At 42.6% G+C, this 24,005-nt stretch overlaps 1 protein-coding gene across 1 annotated transcript in view; it reads right to left on the reverse strand.

Moving 5' to 3' along the window:
• Window positions 1–6,922: 6,922 nt before the first annotated feature.
• KHDRBS1 (KH RNA binding domain containing, signal transduction associated 1) overlaps window positions 6,923–24,005 on the reverse strand; it is a 35,464-nt gene continuing 18,381 nt past the window's right edge. Inside the window, exons 6-11 of the mRNA XM_061184565.1 lie at window positions 23,226–23,427; window positions 22,644–22,711; window positions 21,800–21,858; window positions 19,329–19,521; window positions 16,662–16,721; window positions 6,923–7,227 (exon numbers count right to left, since the gene is read on the reverse strand). Of these exons, the coding sequence (XP_061040548.1) occupies window positions 19,424–19,521; window positions 21,800–21,858; window positions 22,644–22,711; window positions 23,226–23,427 (427 nt within the window). The 3' untranslated portion in view covers window positions 6,923–7,227; window positions 16,662–16,721; window positions 19,329–19,423. The remainder of the gene's footprint in view (window positions 7,228–16,661; window positions 16,722–19,328; window positions 19,522–21,799; window positions 21,859–22,643; window positions 22,712–23,225; window positions 23,428–24,005) is intronic.

The following is a 24,005-nucleotide window of genomic DNA, read 5'->3' on the forward strand; positions in this document are numbered from 1 at the left end:
AAACACTTGAAGGAAATGAGTGAGTCAGTCATGCAGATATCTGGAGAAAGGAGGCAGTCTAGGCAGAGGGGAAAAGTCATTGGAAGGGCCCTCAGGTACAAGCATGCCTGGTGTGTTTAAGAAACAGCAAGGAGGCCAGTGTGGCTTGGAATGGAATAGACATGAGAAGGAATGGACCTGTGGCTTTTACTCTGAATGAGGTGGGAGCTACGGGAGGGTTTGTACGTCCATTTTTTAAAAAAAATAATTAATTAATTAATTATTGGCTGCATTGGGTCTTCATTGCCGTGTGCGGGCTTCTCATTGCGGTGGCTTCTCTTGTCGTGGAGCACAGGCTCTAGGCGCACGGGCTTAGTTGCTCCGTGGCATGTGGGAACTTCCCGGTCCAGGGCTCGAACCAGTGTCTTCTGCATTGGCAGGCGGATTCTTAACCACTATACCACCAGGGAAGCCGCCTGAACTTCCATTTTTAAAGAATCACTCCAGCTGCCCTGTGAGAATAGACTGTAGTGGCACAAGGGTGGAATCAGGGAGACCAGGACGCTATGGCAGTGATCTTAGCAAGAGATATTGATGGTTTGTACCAGACTGGGTGAGGTGATGAGACATGGTTGGAGTCTGGATTTGAAGGTAAAGTCAACAAGATTTGTTGACAAATTTGGATAGGTGTGTGGAAGAAAGAGAAGACCAGGATTACTCCAAGGTTTTTAGCCTAGGCAAATGGAAATATGGAGTTTAATTTAACACATGTACATCTATTATAGATTTTATACCAAGTCAGGCCTTTCTTCCTGGGGAAAAAGAGGCCCAGGGAGGGAGAATGACTGGGTCACAAAGCAGGTCACAAAGCCTGCTTTTTCTTTTTCCAGCCAAGGAAAGTCTGGTTAGAAGAGCTGGTTCTGACCTCTTTGGAGTACTGAATTTGAAATGTATCTTGTTAATTACTGAATCCCCAAAGCCTAACACCACCTGGCACGAGATAGGCATTCACCTAGGATTAGTTCAGTTGAATTGAGGTAGTGGCAAACTGGCTCTTGAAAAGGCCAGTTGGGAAGGGAAGCTAAAGGGTTTCAGGAATATTCCATAGAAGACTGAGGCTGGGCCATTCCTGGGAACTCATTTTAACTCAGGTCAGTAAACATTTCTGAGCATCTATTATATCTTGGGCACTGGGGATACAGAGATGCCACTCATCAGTGGGAGAGACAGAGAGGAGAATCAATAAATTATGACAGTGTGATAACAATAGCAGTATATACCAAGTTCAGAGGTGGACGGAAGATGACTAACCCCGACAGGGGAGGTAGTCAAGAGAAGGCTTCATGGGAGATGACATCAGAGCTGGTTTCTGAGAGACGAATAGGAGTTTGCCTGTTATACTCCTCAGGGAGAAAGCAGTAGCTTGAGTCTGGTAATTGCCTTACTGGGGCTGGTGGCAGGGGACTGTCTAGCTGTGTGCATCTATTATATGGAAGGTACTGGACCTTGTACATGGCAAATACTCAGGAGACGTTTGCTGAATTGATCTGAGGGCATTCGTACAACCCAGGGTAAGAGGGTAAAGCCACTCAAATGGACCACTATGCATGTAACCCATGACCCGTGGCTCCTGCCCACCTTCTACAGGTTGACTACTGATTTTACCTGCCCAGCATCCATTCCTCTTTCTTCTGGTAAGAATACCAATTTTCCCTTGGGAATCTACCCTTCCTCCCACTCTCTCAGGCCATGTGGTTTAGTGCGGCTGCCTTACTCTGCAGTTTCAGTGTGTGCAGATAACCCTGGCCTGACAAATCAAAGCATTCCATCCCTGCCACGTCAGGCTACACTGACTGGTTGGGGTGAGGGTGGAGGTGTGTTAGTGACACAAATTAGGCCAAATGAGATGCAATCCTAGGATCTTTGCTAGAACTATTGGGAAATAAATATTCCCCCCTCTGGGATGGCTAAGGAAATAAAATATAAACTTGAAGTTCTTGGTGGTTATCTTGCCACCTTTTGGGGGGAACTAGCTGACAATGAAAGAAACACAGAAAAGTCAAGAAGTCAGGAGACAATTTCTTGATGGCATCATTTGATCCAGTTATACCTGAAGCCTTTATGGACTTTTCTGTTAACAAAAAGCCAGTTTGTGTTTAGTGTCTGACAACTGCTCCTGCAAGAATCTAGAACAATATACACTTCTCAGTATCTACCAGAAACGTCTAGGGCCTTAATCCTTTTACATTTGCCGCCTACAGGCTCCCTGGGAAAATAATCATAAGATGGCAGGATGTTGGTTAGGTTCTTGTCCTCCAGATCTGTGGCCACACATCTCAGCTGTTTTGTGACCTTGAAGCCCTCACTTCCCTCCTGTATGTCTTCATTTCCTGATTAACTTGCTCTCTATTGGCTCTTCCAGGAGTCTTGAGTTTTTGAGGAAATGCCACTGGCTCTAGGCCAGTCATGTGTCATTGGATATCAGGAATTGGGATCTCTTCCTTGGTCCTGTTATTCTGGGGCCAAGGCTGGCAAGTCTTGATCGGTTTTCACCCTGGATTATGCAGACCTCTGGTGGTACACAGCGGGGGTCCTGAAACCGCAGGATAAAACACAATACTGCTTCCCGGGGTGTCAGTTTTATTCATGGCAATGTAAGGCAATATTTTCAATATTAAAGTGTAGTTATCCAGAGCACCTTCTCTGAGCCAGACTTATATGGAATCAAATCCCGGCTTTACCACTTACTAGGTGCACGACCTTAGGAAATTACTTAGCCTCTCTATGCCTCAGTTTCCTCAGTGTAAAGTGAGGATAGTATAACTCACAGGTGTAGAGAACAAGCTAGTGGTTACCAGTGGGGAGAGGGAAGAGGAGAGTGGCAAGATAAGTGTAGGGGATGAAGAGGTACAAACTACTATGTATAAATAAACAAGCTACAAGAATATATTGTACAGAATGGGGAATATAGCCAATATAAAGTTATAATAACTTTAAATGGAGTATAGTCTAAAAATTTCGAACCACTATGCTGTACACCTGAAACTAATATTGTAAACCAACTATACCTCAATTGAAAAAAAACCAGTGAGGGTAGTATTAGTACCTATCTTATGAGATTATGGTGAAGATTAAGTTAGCCTGTGTACTTAGAACATACCCGGTGCCTGGGAAGTGCTATTTAAGTATCACCTGTTATTGTTATTAAAACATGGATATATTATGAAGTAACAAGAAAACTAATGTGAATTTAAGATTGGTGACTTTTGAAGAAATGTCACCTGAATCTCTGCCTCAGCTTCCCAGAGATTTGCTCTTTTGCCAGCAAGAATACTTACATCGAATTTTCACTACAAGAATCTACCAGAGAGTCCAGATGTCTTCATGTTCTTTTAATTTCCTGGGCAATTCTCACTTCCATGTACATGTTACATCCAACCTTCCACATCTCAGGGACACTCACCCACCTGTTCTCATCCAGACATTTGTTCTCATCCATGTCTTATAATATTTGGTTATTACAAAGATAATATATGCAAGCTTGCGAAAATGCTGCATTTCTTTAGTTTTTCAAAAATGTATGGATTTTGGTATGTAATGTACTGGGTGGGGGTGGGGGCAGTGAAGATAGAGAAAACAGCATGAGCAAAGGTCCAGAGGCAAGCTATGTTCCAGAAGAGTAAGTCATTTTGGCTTGGGAAAATGGAATATGGGGCTGGAAAAACAGGTTAAGTTCCTATCACTTGAGGATCTTGAATGCTACAGGCTACATAGAGTGAAGAGTTTGGATTTGATTTCACCTCTCTAATCCTGTTTCATCTGTAAAATTAGGGTAATTCTCATGTCATTGAATTGTTGTGAGGATTAATGACCTAGAGAAGCAAACATATGGCAGAGTTATCCTATATAGGAAATGGAATGGCTGTCATCAGGAGTTGGGGTCGAGGATTCTTCTTGGTATAGAGCAAACAATCCCATCTCTCAGGGCGGCCTGCAATTTAGTCTTGCTTGAGGTATTATTTTGCGCAATGCACAACTAAGCCACCAGAGGGAGCTCGAAACAAAGGAAGCACAGCTCCCAGCTCCACAGGAAAACTGGTGGGCAGGGCTAGGCAGGGGATGTGGAATTCTGGACCAAATCCAGAGCTTCTCGATGGTAGGGGTAGGGAATGGATCCAGGCGCCCCCTCTCTGGCCCTCTTTTGTTTCTTAGACCCATCCCAAGGAGAGGAGTGGGCATGCTGCTGCAAGCTAGAGTTCAGCAGCTATTCAGATTGAAGAGCTCTAGGATGGGGGGGTAGAAGAGAGTGAGGGCCAGATCCAGTTTGGGGGCCTGAGTTTCTGTATCTTAATCAAAAAAGGCTTTCATCAACTCTACTCATAAGAGCCAAACTCCTAAGAACACCCTGGGCCGGGCCAGGCCAGGTCGTCTAGCTAGGCCTGGGAACTTCAGAAAAGGAGCTGGGGCTACAGCATGAGGAATGGGGGGCGGGGAGAATGGGAGGCAGTGCCATATCTGACTATGAGCCTTTAGAGTGGCATCTACATTGCCCTGGGACCCCAGCATGCAGGTCTATCAGAAAGGGCTGTGGGACCTAGCTTCTCCAATCATGACTTACTAACCAAACTTGTTTCATTGGATTTTTACAAAACCTCCTTTACCTTACCTTCCCCACTTACAGTGATTTAAACAGGGACTTTTCTGCTACAGATGTTAAAATCAAGGCCCAGAGATATTTAGCAATTAACCCAAGATCAAGTGGCACTCAAGGGCAGAGCTGGGCCTGGAAAGCAGTAAGAACGGCTCTGAGAGGCCCAGAAAAGGGAAGGCAGGCAGACAGAGCAACAGCCTTCAGAATTGCTGCGGCAAGCGCTGGCTCTTGGCCAGACTTCAAACCAGCCCCTCAAGGGCCAGCTCTGCTTCTAGGCCCCAGGCTGCCGAGCCCCGCCTCCACACTCCCACCCCAGTCCCCTGAGAGTCCATCACCCTGGCAACAGCCAGAGAAAGGCCCAGCTAAAATATTTATGGCTCAAAACAGTCCAGAGGCTTTGGATGGGGGAGGGGGAAAAGCTGATGTCATCCTTTCTCCGCTTGCAGGCGAGGTGACTGACTTGCAGGGCAGCTGGGTGGGTGGGCCAGGCCCACTAGGTCAGGGCTCTCAAAGGAAAATCTCTAGGGCTGCAAGTGGTAATGGAAGGAGGGAGTATGTGATAGACTTGACAGGTGACAGGGCTGGGTAAGAAACACAAGCCGGAAAAGGGGAGGAAGGACACCTAAGTGTTGAGCAGTATTATGCATAGACTGTGTGTGAAGTATTTCACACACATTTCAGTTGCTTCTCAGATCCCATTCGGTGAATTGGGATGATTATCCTACTTTTACAGAGTAAACAGGCCCAGAAAAATACACATAAGTGAGGAGCTAGGATTTGAATCTAGATGTTTGGCTTTGGCCCTTGTGGACTTTCCTGTAATTCCATGGCTCCCAAGTAGATATCCTGCATCTGGGGGTTGAAGGTAAGGCTGCCTAGAATCTAGCGCTGGCTTCTCAAATAGTGACCCAGGTTCTGCACCTTCATTTTTCCATGACCAGGACGCCATCTGATTCCCTAACTGGCCCCCACCCTAAATTCCTCTCCTGCCTGCTGGACTGAAGCAGGTCCTCAAATGCTAAAGAAACTGGTCACAAGATGAGGCGTAGGTGACTAAGAAGTCAGGGAAAATGAAGCCTCAGTGGCCAACTCTGGACTGAGAGTCTCAGTGCAAACAGACTGACAAACTCATCTCAGTTTGCCTGGGACTTTCCTGGTTTTAGGACTGAAGTTCCATATCCCAGGAATCTTCTCAGTCATGTAAAACCTGGATGGTTTGTCACCCTAAATAAATCTCTCAAACACAATGCTTTACTGTTTCAAAGTACTTGTGGCTGTAAGAGGTACAAACAGGTCAAAAGCAGGGGCTATGGAGTCTGATAGCACCTTTCTTTAACCTTAGGCAAGTTATTTATCCTCTTTGAGCCTCTGTTTCCTCATCTGTAAAATGAGTATAGTGGATTGGAGGATTAAGTCAAATAGTACATATAAATGCTTGCCATAGTGCCTGGTACAACTAAGCATTCAATAAATTATTAGCTATTATATATTTTAATCAATAATGAAGATAAAAATGGGCTTAGAAGTTAAACAACTTGCCCAAACAACAACTGATTTCAAGGTCCCTTTACTACTAAGAACAGAATCCAAAGCTCATTAGAATGCCTCAGGCACAGTCTGGATAGGTCTCTCCAAACTCAGCCCTTCCCCTGGTTCCCTTGTTAGGATAAATAACCAGGAGGCATTGAAGGAAGAGTGTAGTATTTGAGAGGTCCCTAACCTCTCCGGGTGCTCAGTGTAAAACCAGCCTATGGCATTGGCCACAGGAAACCAGAAGTCTAGGAAACGCTGACTTTCCAATCCTTTAAGAGAAAATGTTAGGATAAATGGCTAGCCCAATATAGCTGGATAGAGAGTGGGAGTTAGACAGGGGACCTCCTTTGGCTCTCTCCCAAAGCTGATAAAAGCTACCGGAGTGGGACTCTTCATCACTTGACTGAACCTTTATTGAGCTCCTCCGTGCCAGATGTTTGCTGGGGAAGGGATATAGTCCAGAGGCGAAGTGGGAAAAGCCCTACCCTATCCTTCAGGAGATTTTTGGACGTTAGTAATCAACAATGAAGAGAAAAACAGGCTCCGAGGTTAAATAACTTGCCTAAAGTACCCGAACCTTCTCACTTGGCTTTCCTCAGCCTGTTACAGAGTTGGTGACCAGCCACTCTCTGGGAGCCCTCTGCAAGTGTTCAAGGCTGGCATCCACAACGCATGTGTGGCAGGTGGGAAACAGGAGGTGGTGGTAGGGTGTTCCAGCCAGTGCTGCTGGAGACTAAGGGGAAGCAGGCAAACTGGGAATGACACAGTAAGAGCTGCCAGTTTATTCACATCTAGGAGGCCATGCTGAGGATACTGTTAGTCCCCTTCAATTCTTTAAAGTCCTGTTAGCATCACAGCCCCCTGTAGCCCTAAGGACTCCATTCTGGGCCTAGGGACTCTTAGGGGATTCTGGGTGGCTTTCTGTGGGTAAATCAGACAGATCAAGAGGTGGGTGGGAAAAGACTGTTGATCTCCTCTCCTGGGTCTCTCTGTGCTCAGCAAATGCCCTCAGGCCAGCCTTGACACAGCAGGCGGCTCTCCTGGTTTCCGGGAGTCCTCTGATGCTGCAAAGACATAGGCAGAAAATTAAGAAGCGTGAAGTTGCCGTATCGGGGGCTTCCCAGCCTCCCATTTGGCTGGTTTGCCTCCCTCACAACCTCCCCACCCCACAGCACAACCCCCGTTGCTGCATTCAGGACAAGGTTTTTAGGTACACAGGTGGGTAGAAAACAGAAGTCCACAGCCTATGAGCTCTCTTTTTGCTATCAGTCAGGCAATGAAAATGGAGACTCACACCTCACACCTCCCATCCTTGGCCATGCCTGAGCTGAGTGATCCGGGGCAGAATCAACTAGATCTTTGGGGCCTTTAACTATACAAGCTTTGGGGCCTCCAGCTATATAAAGGGGAAAATCATCTCTGCTCCCTCAGAGATGTGAAAAAGGTAACGACTAACAAAGAGCTTTAAATCTTTTGGAAGAAAGGGAATGGGGAACAGGAATCTTCTCGTAGCTATTATTAGTGCCTCAATCCTAGGCTCAGGGGTCCACCTCTTCTGGCCTTATGAGGGGTTCTTCCTAGCCCCCAATTCTCAGCGTTATCCACAGGAGAGACACATCCTAAGCCTGGGGCACAGGTCAGAGCCCTAATCTTATGCCAAAGCCTGTAGCTGTGCTCTTCATCTTAAAAAAAAAAAATGCCCCAGTTTTTCAAGCCGGTAACTTGGGGGCCCTCATTAGTATGTCCCTCTTCTCCCACATCTAATCAATCATCCTATCTCTGAAGTTCTTGAATCCATTCATTTCTCCAGTGTAGGTCTTTCTCATGTCTTTCCTCATAGGTCCCCATAACCCATTCTCCACTCAGGAGCAAGTGAAGTTTAAAAAGCAGAAATCTAATTGCATCACCCCTCACTACTGGAATTCAGTGGTCTTCAGTGATGACCACAGCATAAGGCCCAGATTTCCACCTCACCTTGAACCTGCCTCAGTCCTACACTCTGCCTAGAAAGTGTTTTCATGCCCTTTCCCCAAACCATCTCCCAAACTCTCTGCTTAGTTAACTCTGCCTTTAGATGTCAGCTTAAACATCATTTCTTCAAGGAAAACCCCAGAGCTAGGTTAGCTCCTGTTGTATACCCTCATAGCACCCGTTCCTTTCTTTCACAGCATGTATCACAACTGAGATGATTTATGCTATTTATGAGATTAATACGTTTAGTGTCTGTGTCCCCAAATACACTATAAGCTCCACGAGGTCAGGGACCAATTTTACCTTGTTCACTTGCCACTGACTCTCCATTGCCTAGCACATAGATGTTCCAATTTATAATAGTGAATGTATTTTAAAAAAAAAGGAATGAAAGGGGTCATTCATACTGATCTCTGGAGAGAAGCTTATGAAGAATCATATCAGAGCACAAGGTATTTCTATTTCTCAAAGGCAGATGCAGAGCTTGTTTCCTACATTCCAACCCTGGAGAGCCTGAGAGATGGGGAGCACCCAATTTTATATCTAAATCTGGGCCATAAGTAGGAAGCACGAAGGCTGCAGGAGCCAGAGGAAAGCAGAGAAAAATTAGCTCTGTATCTAAACCCAAACTCTTCCATCTCAAATTCCTTATGTGCCTGGTGAAGAGACTGGCTATCCTGAGGTGGGCCAAGGTAGGCTCCCAAGGTTGACAAGGGAATAGCTAATTCAGGCATCTTAATGCAGTATTAAGAACGTAAACAGTCCCCAATTTTCCAGCAATGTGTTCTACTTTGGTGATTAATCTGGGCTGACAGCCTGGCTGTACCTCACACTCTGCCTGGAAACATGTCAAACGCGTTGTCTTTCTTCAGGAGTCCCCACAACCTCTCCCAATCTGACCTGGAAATGACAAGGCCTCCTTGAAGCAAAAAGTTCCCTGGTCTAGTGGGGGGAAGCACTGTGACAGCTTGTGTACCTGTCTGAGAACTCCTACTTGCCCACTGCTGCCTGAGATGCAGCCAAAGACAACCAGCACAGCTTAGGCTAGGAGGGAGAAGTACACCTACTGCTGAGAAGCTGCTGGATTTGTAGTCAAGGCATGTCAAGAAACTAACCTCCAGCAGCACAGTTATGAAATTCAAATCCCTTTCAGATACAAGGCTCCCTCCTTTTAGAAGAGAGAGCTAGTGTTCTCTTCCACATCCTCAGCCCCAGAGCCATAACAGGCTATTGAGCAGAAGACCTCCAGCCTGGGGGTTAGAAAGTTGATTTTTAGAGGTCCGTGAACATATCTGCTCATTACCTCAAACAAAAGGGTTTGGTCTACTGCTTGAACGCAGCCTCATTGGGAGCCCAGGGGAGCTATCAGGCCACAATAGGACTAGGGTGCAGTGCCCACCATAGGTCTTTGCTCCCAAGGGCTTAGGCCAGGGAACAAAAGAATGCACAGTTAGGCAGTGCACTGTGCTTCCTCCCCTTCCCCCTAGCAGCTGCTGTCTCAGACAACTGTATGCAGCCTGTCTGCTCAAGGCTATTAAATATTCATCAGATACTTGCTAGCTTTAAACATGCAATGACAATTAATCCAGAGAGCAAGAGGTACATGAGGGTCCAGAGAGAGAGAAAAAGGGAGGGCAAAGAAGGATCCACTTCTTTTAACTTCAGGAATCTGGAAACCAAGCTAGGGGCACCACGCATCCTGTATATCAAAGCCGGGAACTACTTTCAGTGTAAGCTGATCTTCTGGTGGCCACTGTAGGTACAGAGGAAAGACCAGGAGGCAGCCAAGTAGTAGCAGAAAGACTAGGGTCTGAACTCTAGTTCTTGGACCCTGTGGTCATCCTAACCTGTGCATGTCAGTTTCCCAGGATAATCCTCACTTCACAGAGTTGTGAGAATTCCATGGGATGCTGCAATATGATACTCCCCGGAGAGTTAGCACAGAATTAAGAGCTTAAAATGGAGGCAGAGACCTCATTCATTCAAGACTTAAAAGTGGTGAAGCAAAGCCTTGCTTAATAATTCCTTAAGAGTGAAGTTTCCACCAGTGGAGACTCACAGAGTTTTGCTCTCTAATTCACAGGGTGGGTGAAAGGGATAGGATACAGGATGATGCCCTCAACATATGGTGAAGGCCTAACATCCCACCCTCAAAGAGCCCAAATATCTGAGAGGAGAGAAGGTTATTCTTTCTGAAAAAGGTAAGAACCAAAAGGCTTTTAGGTAAGAGGGAGCAGAAGTCAGGCATGGGGAGGGGAGAACACCTCCTCTGCTCTCCCACAAAGGAGTGGTGCACTTTATGGAAGATGATTCCCTTCTGCTTCCCTTACTTCCCCAACTCGCCAGCACAAGGGCAAACATGAGTGTGTTCAAGTCACTCCCTTACTTAAGGCCTTAAAATAGCTCCCTAAGCTTTAGAATAGTGTCCAAATCCCTTGTCTAAAATTTAGCTTTTCAAAATCGGCACAAACGTACTCTCCTAGCCTCTGTTTATAGCTAACATGTACTGACTGGGTGCTTATTACATGTCATGTTGAATGTTTTACATGCATTAATTCACCTAATCTTCACAACGTTATAAAATAAATGATATTATCCTCCAATTTTATAGACGATGAAACTGAGACTTGGAGGGGATAACCCATCTAAGGTTCCAAAGCTAGTTACACTATGTAAAAATGTGTGTTAAACTGTGTAAAAGTGGGATAATAATAGCTACTTTACAGGTGGAGAAGATAGTGCATGGTACACAGTAAAGAATAAATGTTAGAACTGACAAAAATGCAATAGTAGCTAAGTAACCTTTTTTCAGATTTTAACATTTCTGAAATCAGGACGCATCTTACACTTACATGAAAACAAACCACTGTGTCAGTTTAACTGGCAGTATTTTTTATTTCTTTGCAGTATTTAATGATGCATCTTATAATACATGGCCTCAGTGTCAATGAAATATGGTGTTCATCTTATAGAAGCAGCATGCTTTCAGCATAAAGAATGGGCTTTGGTACACAAAAATGCTGATGTGGACCTCCTCCACAACTTGCAATGCAACTGTGGTAAATTACTTCACCTCTCCTAGTAACAGCTGCCTCATTTACAAAAACAGAGACACAGTAGACATTCAAATTAAATTTTCTTCTCCCTTAGCCAGGCAAAGCTGCCTATTTTCTCTACATCACTTTCTCCTTTTAAAAAAATGAGGGGCTTCCCTGGTGGCGCAGCGGTTGAGAATCTGCCTGCCAATGCAGGGGACACGGGTTCGAGCCCTGGTCTGGGAAGATCCCACATGCCGCGGAGCAACTAGGCCCGTGAGCCACAACTGCTGAGCCTGCGCGTCTGGAGCTTGTGCTCCGCAACAAGAGAGCCCGCGATAGTGAAGAGGCCCGCGCACCGCGATGAAGAGTGGCCCCCGCTTGCCGCAACTGGAGAAGGCCCTCGCACAGAAACGAAGACCCAACACAGCCAAAAATAAATATAAATAAATAAATTAAAAAAAAAAAAAATGAGGTCAAGACCAATTAATGGGAATAGACAGAAAAGTAATAAAATGAGGGAAAATTAAAATGACTACTTAATAGTAACTCTGCCAGCTAACAGCAGCCTGTATAGGCTAACACAAAGCACGAGAACATATCAAGAAAAAGGGAGCCCATGTGCTGCCTTATGCATTCTAACTCAAATGATCTTTGGGCGACATACAGCCTCAGAGGTTTGAGGCCAGGGAGGGATTATTTAAGCTTCAAATATCTGAGCAAAATATCCACCATCACTACCTTTATCCCCCTAGTTCACTTGGTTCGGGAGCACTCTGCACATGTGTAGGCAAGAAGCCTTATGGGTCCTAACTCTCAGGCTGCTGTTCCTGAAACAAAACACAGTCTGAGTCTGCTTCATCCTTGGTGGCCAGAAAGCCCTAGCAGTTGCTGATGCATCTTCACCTACATTCTTAGCCTGGGACAGGAGGTGGGAAGTGGTGGGAGAGAAAGCAAGAGTGGACAAACCCTAAGGCTATCTGAATACTGTCATTTCCCTAGGTAAGGAAGGGTGAGAGAGTTCCCTTAGCAGCAAGTGTCATCTATAAGAGTACCCTGGAAACCCTGGAGGGAGATGGGGGGAGGAGCAAGGGAGGCTGATGGTGGGGGAAGGGCATGTGGGGCCTCAGCCTTTGAGCCTCTGGAGAATTACATATGGCCAGGCATGGCAGCTAGAACAGCCTCATTTCCACTTTAGCAGCCTGCAGTATTACAGACATGATTTGGGGTCACCCATACCTGGGATCAAATCCTAGCCCCACCACTTACTAGCTCTTAATGATGCCAAAATAGTCCAATCAGCTATTATTTATTATTGAGTAGCTACTATATGCCAAAAATTATATTAATCACTTTAAGTAATACCTACTTCAAAGGGGAATAGATCTATACCTCAACGGTCAATTGATTTCCAACCAGGATGCCAAGATCATTCAATGGGGAAAGAACAGTCTTTTCAATAAATGGTGCTGAGACAACTGGATATCCACATGCAAACGAATACGAACCCCCCACCTCATTCCATATACAAAAATTAATGCAAAATGGATCATAGACCTAAATGTAAGAATTAAAACTATAAAACTCTTGGAAGGAAAAAGGTATAAAATTTCAGGACCATGAATGAGACAATGGCTTCTTACCTACGACACCAAAAGCACAAGCAATGAAAGAAAATAACAGATAAATTGGACTTCATCAAAATGAAAAACTTCTGTGTTTCAAAGAAAATAAAAAGAGAACTCACAGAATAGGAGAAAATACTTGCAAATCTCATATATGATAAGGGTCCATCATCCAACTATATAATGAACTTACAATTCAATAATAAAAAGACAAATCGTCCAATTTAAAAATTGACAGAAGATTTAAATAAACATTTCTCTAAAGAAGATAAACAAAATGATGGATAAGTACACGAAAAGATGCTCAACGACATTATTCATTAGGGAAATGCAAATCAAAACCACAATGCGATACCAATTCACACCCAGCAGGCTAGCCATAATAAACAAAAAGAAAATAGCAAGTGTTGGTAAGGATGTGGAGAAATTAGAAACCTCACACATTGCTGGTAGGAATGGTGCAGTCTCTGTGTAAAACAGATGGGCAGCTCCTCAAAAAGTTAAACAAAGAGTTACCATATGACCTAGCAATTCCTCTCCTAGGTATACATCCAAGAAATTGAAAACATATGTCCACACAAAAACCTGTACATGAATGTTCATAGGAGCATTATTCATATTAGCCAAAAAGTGGTAAATGGATAAATAAAATGTGGTATATGCATATAATGAAATAGTATTTGACAATAAAAGGAAGTACTGACAACATGCTACAACACGGATGAGGCTTGAAAACGTTATGCTAAGTGAAAGAAACCAGTCATAAAAGATTATATGTTGTATAATTCCACTTTATGAAGTATCCAGAATAGACAAGTTGATAGAGACAGAACGTAGATTAATGGTTGCTTAGAGCTAGAAAGGATAAGCTGATTGTGGGGAAATGGCTTAATGGGCACGGGATTTCTTTTTTGGGGTGAGAAAGACGTTCTAAAATTGATTGTGTTGATGACTGTACAACTCTTGTATATACTGAAAACCACCGAATTGTACACTTTAAATGAGTGAATAGTTTGGTATATGAATTATATCTCAATAATCCTAATATGCCTTTTAATCTGTATTAATAGAAGCTAACCAGAAGCTGCAACTGGCAGGTGATGGGCAGAATTTGGCTTGCAGCATATGTTTTACAGGGACTGACACAAATCTAAGCAAACACTAAACAACCGGCAGTATATAAAATCCAAATTTCTAGTTTTTCTTGAAAATCAGATCTAGCAAGTCTAACAAATAACTTTTAGAGCTGGGAAAGAAACATGAGTGAAAATGATCTTCAAATACATGATAGGAATCCCTCCAGAAGTCCAAAATAGAATCAGTATAAGCTACTAGAGTGACTCATTCAAAATGAGGGAAAACTTCTAATACTTGGAGCTGTCTTAAATGAAATGGGCTGCTTTGGGAAGTAATATTGTTTCCTATCACTATATGAAGTACTGATATGTACTATAACATGCATGAACCTTGAAAACATTATGCAAAGTCAAAGAAGCCAATCACAAAAAGCACATATAATATGATTCCATTTATATGAAATGTCCAGAATAGGGAAATCCATAGAAACAGAAAGTAGCTTAGTGGGAGAGAGGGGAAATTGGGAGTGACTGCTAACACGTGTGAGATTCTTTTGGGGTAATGGAAATTTTCTGGAATTAAATAGTGATAATGCTCATACAGCACTGTGAATATTCTAATAACCACTGAACTGTGCATTTTAAAATGATTAAAATGGTAAATTTTATGTTATGTGAATTTTATCTCAATTAAAAAAGAAAAAGGTAGAGAGGACCAAATGAGATAGTTTTTTATTAACTGCTTAGGATATTATGATGCACATAGTGATACATGTTAGCTATTATTATCAACTCCATTTAATGATAAAGAAATGAGACACAGACCTGCTATATATAAAAAAAAATAACTAAAATAAAATTCAAATCAAAAAAAGAAATAAGACACAGGGAATTCCCTGGTGGTCCAGTGGTTGGGACTCGGTGCTTTCACAGCCGTGGCCCAGGTTCAATCCCTGGTAGGGGAACTAGGATCCTGCAAGTCGTGTGACACAGCGGAAAAAAAAAAAAAAAAAAAAAAAAAAAAAGATATTCATTATGCTTAAGAAAAAAAAAAAAAAGAAATGAGACAGGGGGTACGGGTTTTTTTTTGGTTGTTAAAACAAAGACAAGGGCTATGATGAGGCAGAGCCAGGACAGGTCCCTAGTCTTCCCTGGCTCTAAAACTTATAGATGTAATAAAGTTCACAGGTAGTGATAGAAAACACTGGGACTGAAACTGCACACCCAGAATAGGCAGACCACTGGCAGGCCTGGGTCTGCCAACAGTGGAACCTGCCTTTCCAAGCACAAATTACAGGCCAAATGAAGAAAGAAGTTTCCCCAAAATTCTGCTCTTAAGACTACCTTAGGAAGAGTTGAGACTAAATTCTCTGCATTCAGGGACTTTCCCCTAAAATTTCCTAGCCATTCATGTGACCAGTATCAAACTTAGGACTTCTGGATGCACAGAACCATGCTCAATACACATGGCCCTCCTTAAAGCCTCCGTATCGCAGAGGCTCCTGGCCGAGAGGCGGGTTTGGAAGAAATGATCTCCAAGAAGGCAAATTTCACGGTCAAAGGACACAATATCTTCGGCCTACCTAGTTGGATCCTTTCTCCTCAGTGCCCTCATAACCCTAACAACTTACTCAGGGGCAGAGGAAAAATCAATAGGAAGGCTCACTCAGTTGTCAGAGCCCCCAACTACCCAACCAGGGAGTTAAACTTTTTTAGGGAAAGAACACTAATATTTACTATGTATAGGGCACGGAATTGGTTGGCCTTATATATACTTGAACTCCTTCAGTTTGCCAACCACTGTAAAGTGTACATTATCACTGTCTTCCTTCTCAGATGTGGAAATAAGTGATGTGTTTTAGGTCACCAAACAAAAGATAGCTCATAGATTCAACTCCAGGTTTCTCAGGTTCCATGTCCTTTCTACTACACCACAATGTCTCTAACCAGGGGTGTCTTCTGTGTGAGAAATACCCCTTTCTTAGATTGAAAGTGGTATAGTATGAGAGGTAAGATGTTAGGTTCTGGCAACACATAAACTTGGGCTTGATTACTACCCACACTAATTATGTGACCCTGGGAAGTCACTTACCCTCATTAAGTCTCAGTTACTTCTGTAAAATACGGTTATTACTGAATAACTGTTGTTTGGCTGCTGAGTATCTATTTCTCTTTCCTAATAACACCCTGACTTCCTTTTGAGGAATTAGTTTTTTCTTACTGCATACTGGTAAAGTATGGGCATGTGACTCAAGCTAATCCAGTCTGACACTTTGCCTCCCTAGAACTTGAACCTTGAAACCAAACATGGCTAAGAGTGTACTTATTCCAGCAATAGTGTCCAAGGAACTAATCCCAGCTTTAGAACCACTCCTGTGGTCTACCACTGCTGTCCCAGTTCGCTGTAGCCACTCTGGTTCCCAAGCCAGATTTTCTAGCCTTCACATTAAATCTGTGGACCCCTAATATCCTTCCAATAAATTCCCTTTCATTTACATGAGCCAGTCACTTTGTTGCTTATAACCAATGAACTCCAAATGAAACACCACCTTATCAGGTTATTGACAAAATATAGTGGGAGTCAAAAGATGTAAGCTGACAGTCTGGTCATTACAAGTAAATTCAATATGGACTGTAAACCAACGTAAAAGCATGGTCATGTTGTAAATATGGTACTAAGTACATACAAGCAAGATTTGCCCACTGATTACCTCCCAGGCTACCACCTGGCAAAACTGTTTTAGTTAGGATAAAAGTCCAATATCCTTAACAGAAAGCCACCTTAACATACCTGACATGGGTCTTCACTACCCATTCTACTCCAAGAAATGCCTCAGGAGTTTGCAATCACCTGAAAATGGAGAAGTAAAAGATAAGTCTTTTAAAGAGGAAGTTCTAAAGACATACAAAATAAAAGATAGAGATCCTGCATGCAGTTTACACATTACAGGAGAGAAACATGCAACTTTAAAGAAATTTTAACTAACATTTCATTGTGAATATCAATACGGGGACCTATAGGGGCTCACATCCTTGTACATTTTAAAATAGCTGAGCAGAAAGCTTTACTTTGGGGAGCAGCAGGTCTAAACTACAGTCATTGAAATTTTACAATGTGTCATTTAAGATGTCAGACTTTGTGCCCAGGTTACATTACAGTTCACTTGTGATGGGCAGGATTATTAAGAGTTATGGCTAATTTATGCGGCAGCATATGGTTTTTCTTTTTACAGCTATTTTTATTAAACAAGTTTTGCAAAGTTTTAACATTAAAATTAACAGCTAAAGAATTGTTTATGCAAGTTGCTGTCACAGTTTATGTAAAAGAGAAATATGTGCTATTAAAATCAGACATTTAGGTTACCTTTGGTTTTTTGCGATGCATGTTAGCTTTACACATCCTGATTCTCTTGCGATAATTTTCCTTTAAAAAGGGGGGTATAGAGTGATCTCTTTTCATCAAAACAAGACATAATGCCCTGAAAGCTGACTTCAAACCATGGTTGAAAATTCAGTTATTTACACTTTATCACAATCTACAAATACATTTTTTTGTTGGTGTGTTTTAAAAAGAAAAAAAAATGTCCATCATGCACTGCTGCAGGCAGCTTGGCACTTCATACAAGAGGATTTTTCACCCCCGAGCAGTTTAGGTGGCTCCCTTAGGGAAGGCATGAGAACCCTGAGAATTAATGTAGAGGAGTGGAAACAGGGTCAACCAATTCCATCATTTCCTCTCTTGGTCTCTCAGGAGGGAGGTTCAGAGCCAGGCTATCATACCAGATCCTGCCCCAGCCCAGTTGATTTATTAACAGCATTTCTGGGATTGGAAGGGAAACCCTTAAGGGCACCCAGGGTTTGCTGAATTGTCATTATCTAAAGGCAAGTGCTATCCCTTTCCAAGCTCACAGAGATTATTTGGTGTCACTCTTAGGGCCACCTACGGGCTCTACAGAAGGTGCAAACTAGGATGGCTGGAACTTGAAGTACTGAGGCCTATGTATGGAAACCAATCCAAGTTTCAACTTAGTTGGATTTTTCTCTCTAAAAATTAGAGCTTGTGATAAGGATTGGGTAAAACTGCATTCAACAACTTCCAGGGGGTGAAAAAGCTTTGGTTATTTTTAAACTAAAACTTAACAACTCATAAACTTTTTTTTGGTAAACTTAAAATAAAATCCCCCCCCACCACTTTTAAGAATGTCTCCAACTTTTAACAAGCCCATTAACTTTAGAGTTAATTTAAGTTTATTTGAAAGAGAAAACTATTTTATTGTCCACCCAAAAAAATGACAATTCATCACATTTACTTTGATTAAAAAAGGACTAAACTTTATTGACAAACTGCTGCAGACATTTTGACATAAGTTTAAGCTACCTATTTAGGCAGACTTACACATGTAGCATTTAATCTTCCAAGAACAAAATGGGAGGACGGTACAAATCCAATTAGGACTTTAACTTATGTACAAAGTGGATTTTGATTCCTTTTTCATTCAGCTGCAGTGTCCCTTTTTATATCATGCTAGTGTTGAGACATACTTGACTAACTACCTTGGTAACAGTTCAATATTGACAACCGTCAACTTAAGAAAATCATCAGCTTTTGGCCCAAGTGTCCAAGTGAGCTTTTCATGGAGTGCAGAATCTCAGATGGACAAAATACTTTGCCTTTTAAAATACTGAAATGTTAATTATTAGTACTATTACTGAAAGGTTGTTTGTGACTAAAAAGCTCTGCATCAAATTCAAGTGGCCAGCCCCTCTCCCCAAATGAACCTCTTCGAAACCTACTTCCCACTAAGTATCTCTCAACACTGTATGTCTGGGGCTAGATTTCAAAACCCACATAATGAAAAAGTCAGTTTTACGAACCTAATTTTGTTGTTGTTGTTTTTAAATCAATTAACGTTAAAAATTGCATCAACTATTTAATTCATGAGGATCTTTCGTATTAAAATTTAACCTTAAGATTCAACCGCCATGTGCTTTTAAAGGAAACGTTTTTAGAGACGTCTGAGCTCACTTTTACATGGTGGCACCTACTGCCGTTAACGTTTGTGATTTTAAATCTTAAACAGCCCTGAATTTTGAAATGTAGCCTAGTTTGGGATTCTGCAACTACAACTTTACGGGATGCCTCAAGTCAAAACTAAGAGAAAGTTAACAAGCCTTAACTTCAGAACCTTTAAGCAAGCAATGTCACTTTTGAAACTAACAGGTTTGTGGTGTTTTTTTTTTTACTCAACTTCTGTTTTATTAGAAAAGGTACATTTCTGTTTATATTTAAACAACAAAGAAAAAAAGCATCTACACACTTAAAAAATTAATTCGATATTCCTAAATCTATTTTAACTCATTTTAAAATACTACATACAGAAGCCAGAATGCAGAGTTAAGAATGGAGTAAGGTGGGGGAGAAGAAGGGGACCACGAAGAAAAACACTTAGACAATTACTTGTCTGTTGTGGGTAAAGCAACAGGAATCCTGGGAGATACAAGAAATCAGTAACAACTTTGCTCATAACTGATATTTTCCCCTCATGTTTGTTTTTAATAACGTCCATATGGGTGCTCTCTGTATGCTCCCTTCACCGGCCTAGCTGGAGGGGCCTTCAGTGATGGCCTGGTCCCATTCCAGTCATCTTGGCCTGTGGGGAAAAAGCAAGAACAGTTTATAACCCATGTGCCAATGGCATTTCCGGATGGGCAGGCGTAGGTCACCTGGTAAAGATCACCAAAAACACTGCTTTGCTTCCAATGTCTTGCCACCTCCTGGGTGGTCCTTACTTTTTTACTCTGCTTGGCCCTCCTGAGCAGCTTAGGCAATTTTCCAACTGTAGGACAGTTTTGAGTGGACGGACAGAGGAAACAGTTCAGGAAGGACTTGGAGTGACGTCCAGGAAAGCAGCTGTCCATAGGCAACATAATCTATACTCCAGCCCCCAAACCTGAATAAACCCAACACCTTGCTTGGGACAATGAGGAAATCGACCTCAGTGGATCTGCAATGCTCTTTCCTGTTTCCAAAGCAATTTGGCACAGAGCCACAGGTAAGGTGACAATTTCTGGAAATCTTTCAGATTGGTAGCAGCAGGTAGCTCCCTTTCCATGCAACAGCAAGTCTGATTTCCCCGTGGAGAAATGTCCTCTGGCTCCCTGGGAAGAGCAAGCAATGGCCACGTTTCAAGAGCCCTCCACCAGCAGAGCTGGTCCACTGCTCTGGCAGTGGGAAGTACAATCAAATGTGTTAACAGCACTCATTAGGAGAATTCATTATCTCCTTTTTTGTGCCAATAGTCCAGAGAAGCCAGACAACATGACTGACATCCTCAAATGGTTTTCCTTTGTGACAGGGAGAAGCCTATAGGAGAGATGATCACTTACTAGAGCTGATCTCTTATGAACACGAATTGTGTTTATAAGCTTATTCTTCCCACTCACCCCCAGATGTTACCCAGGCCTGTTATTTCTCTAGCTGCTTGCATTCACAAACATCTGCTTCCATCACTACAGGTCTACAACTCCTTTATAGATGTTGCACAAAGCCCTATGCTATCTAAGCCTGTTTATACCTCTAGTAAAATAGATATGTCCATCATTTTCCAAGTGGCTTCTGGGTACCAACAAGACAGTTTATTTTTCTAACTCTGCTTATAAAGGCAGAAATCAGAACAGATTAACGGTGGCAACATCATACCAGGAGAACAAGGAGCAGCCTGCCTATTTCAGTGCAGTCTTTTCTCCAGCAAAACAGAAATGTAATTTAGTCAAACACATACAGAGGCCCCATTGTGCTGCCTCACCGATGAAGGGAAATACCCTGGAGCAATCACACCACTCTTCTAAATAGTGGCATATGAGCAGAGAGCAGTGCAGTGTTACGGATGGCAACTGTCCAGTACCATTTAGCTAGAACTGGTAAAAACTGTTTCCCTGGGCAAGCAGCTGACTGGTTACTACATACTGTGCTGAGGAGTTGAGGAGTTTGTCTGTGGGAACCCTAAGAGGCTCTCTCTTTTCAGTTAGGGGTAAGGGAGACTGTCAACTAGTAACTTAAATGGTCAACTGCTGACCCCCTTGCCAAAGTCTCTGGACTTCCCTTGGGTATGCCGGAAACACCTCACATTTAAAAGGCTGCTCTCTCTGCATCTACTGCCACATGGTAGTCCCTCTGGGATCCATTAATACGGGGCCATAACTGGCTCTTGAGGATACTCTTGAGCAATGTGTTTTCAACCAAGCCTCAGGAAAGGCAGTTTGGTCCTGCTGCCATTCCAGCATCTATAGCTCTCTTAGGATTATAGGACTGAACTGAGATGTCTCCAAGACAGTAAGGAGCTTGGTGTCAGTACTGCCCTGAATTGGCTTCAGCCCCCAGTTTCTAATCTAACGGGCACTGTTCTTGTCCCCAACCTGCTCTTGCTGTTTAGGTTTCTTGCAGCTAGCATTTCCTCTACACTGAGATTCTTTATGAGATCCAAAATTGTTTTTAAAAATGAGGTGGGGCAGAAGAATTGGATATGATTAAATTCTTATTATCCACCACTGTGGCCTAGGTATCAGCAGCAAAGGCCCAGCAACATAACCCAGGCCTAGCCATCTCCCAGCCTAAAGTAGAAAAAGAATCAACATCAGCTGAAAAGCCTGCTGCTCCAACCAGGCCAACCTAGACCTGAGCCCTAATTTAGGACATCTGCTTAGCCGTCCAAGAGTAATAGCACACCTATCTCATTTCAGTAAGTCCTTCTTTCTACCGCACACCACACAATTTAAGAGCAGGACTCCTACTGCCACATCTATCAACATGTTGGCCCTCTATCAGAGGTTTCTCCTTAGATGCATGACTGACCCCCAATAATCTGGTCACCAGCATTCTCCAGTGCACTTACTTGCACATTTTGTCCCACCACAGAAATAAAGACATACCATATGCTTCATAAGAATCTTGAACCTCCCCATGTCCATAGTCATAATATTCTGAGTCCCTGAAAGCCAAAGACAGAGTGTTAGAGCTATATAGTAACCATGTTTCAGTTTTACCTTTCTCCCAAATATTTCCATATTTCAGTCATTTTACTGTGGGTATAAAACAAAAAGATGCTCATTTTACCCCATCTCCAAACCACAAAGTATTTCCAAAGCATGTATACACTAGGTACTCATTTAAAAACTGTGACAACTATAGCAAAGAAAAATGAATAGCAACAATTTAAAGTGAAAAAGCTCAATCTTAACCACAGTGTACATACACATGTATTCACAGGGCTAACTGGAAGAGATTAAAGAAACATGAAAAGAACTGTTCTGTCCCCATTATAGAATTATGAGAGACCTTTTCAATCACAGTTAAGATACATATATACACATACACAAAAAATGTTTTTTAAAAAAAGAGCAGAAAAGAACCTGAGTTACAATAGTGGGATTCTAGTATCCTTTTAAACTTTTATGCAACTTTAATGTGGCTGTGACATTTTTTAATAATAAATCAAAATAATTTTAAGGCCTTTTCCCTTTGTTTCCATGTAGTCACAGCTCAGGAATTTTTCATCTGCTAACCCCAGATTCTACACTATAATTTAAGATTCACAGTTATCCAAATTTGCAGATCCAAGTGTGTGCCTTACAGATGTCAAAAGCAGAGGAGACACCCTGAAGAGAGGTGAGCCACCCCGCTCCTTAGATTTGTGCTGCCTAAATCTCTCAGTTCCTCCAACTCCCTCTTATCCATCCCGAGGACATGAAACAGCACTTCTACTGCCTGACTCACCCTTGGCTTTGGCTGTAATAGCCTTCGTAGCCTTCATAACTCTGTTCTGCATATGTATCATCATATCCCTAGAACAAATAAAATGAAACAGAAAGTCAGAATCACAGAAAGTAGGTAAGGTAATTATATCCCATGGGAGTATGGGGCTTCTGGATTAACAAAACATGGAATTTCCCTCCAAAATGTTAACAACTGTTGTGGAATAGTCAAGAAAGAAAGGATTAAAGAAAAAAAAAAGAAACAAAACAATCAACCAAATTTATAAAACCCTTCCAGTGTGGGCAGGAAATAAGGTACAAGGTTGAACTTCAGCATTATCAGCAGTAGTAGTGTGAGTTCCTTTAGTAACACACTAAACATCAAGGGACAGCTTATTTCCTGTTTAATCTACATACATACAGTAAACCATGCTTAAAAATGGAAAACTCTTCTCATAGTTTAACATTCACTGCAAGAGAAGAGGGCAGATTCCATATCTTACAGGCAGTCCCTGCCACCTACACCAAGGGCCAGGGCCCTGTCATTGAACTTCCTTTGGCAACCTGTTAGGTATTAGGAAATGGCATTGTCCGAATGTCTTACATATTCTTCATAAGTTTCTGGTGCAGGTGGTGGAGGCAAAGGTATTCTCTGGATGCCTGCTGTCCGTGCTCTTGGTGCTGGAGCACCCCTCACAGTAGGTGGGGGTGGCACTCCTCGAGTCACAGTGGCACCTCTGGTGATGGCTCCTCTCACTGGTGTACCACGCACTAAAGCCCCCCGAGGTGGTCCAACACCACGGCCCCTGCAAAAAAGAAAGTTTATTTTAAATGGAGATTTTTATAAATAGGCTACTTTCATGTTCAGATTTGTTTGCAAATTCTGGAGCTAGATAGGAGATTTTACAATGCCTTAAATAGACTATTATCAAAACACAGAGGAATGGGGCGTTCCCTGGTGGCCCAGTGGTTAGGACTTGGCGATTTCACTGCCATGGCAAGGGTTCAATCCCTGGTCAGGGAACTAAGATCCCACAAGCCACGCAGTGCAGCCAAAACAAAACAACACAGAGGAATGTGTAGGTGGGTAAAGGACCCATATTGGAAGGCTCCCCAGGTCCCATGGTGGACCTGTTAATGTCTCATTAGTGGAGCGTCTGCCTTGGAGAGTCTGAACAGTCCATAAAGGTCAATCACCAAAGGTAAAATTCTAAAGTCAAAGACCATTTAAAAATGCTAAAACTGTCCAAAAGTTAAAAAAGCTTTTTTTAAAAGCTTTAGTCCTGAAGTCCTAAAGCTTCAGGACTGCTGTACCTGACTATGGTCAAAGTGACTAAGATCTAGAACTCCACTCTTTTTTTTTTTTTGGCTGTGCCATGCAGCT

This window comes from Eubalaena glacialis, chromosome 3 (assembly GCF_028564815.1).
Source record: "Eubalaena glacialis isolate mEubGla1 chromosome 3, mEubGla1.1.hap2.+ XY, whole genome shotgun sequence".
NCBI classification, from domain to species: Eukaryota; Metazoa; Chordata; class Mammalia; order Artiodactyla; family Balaenidae; genus Eubalaena; species Eubalaena glacialis.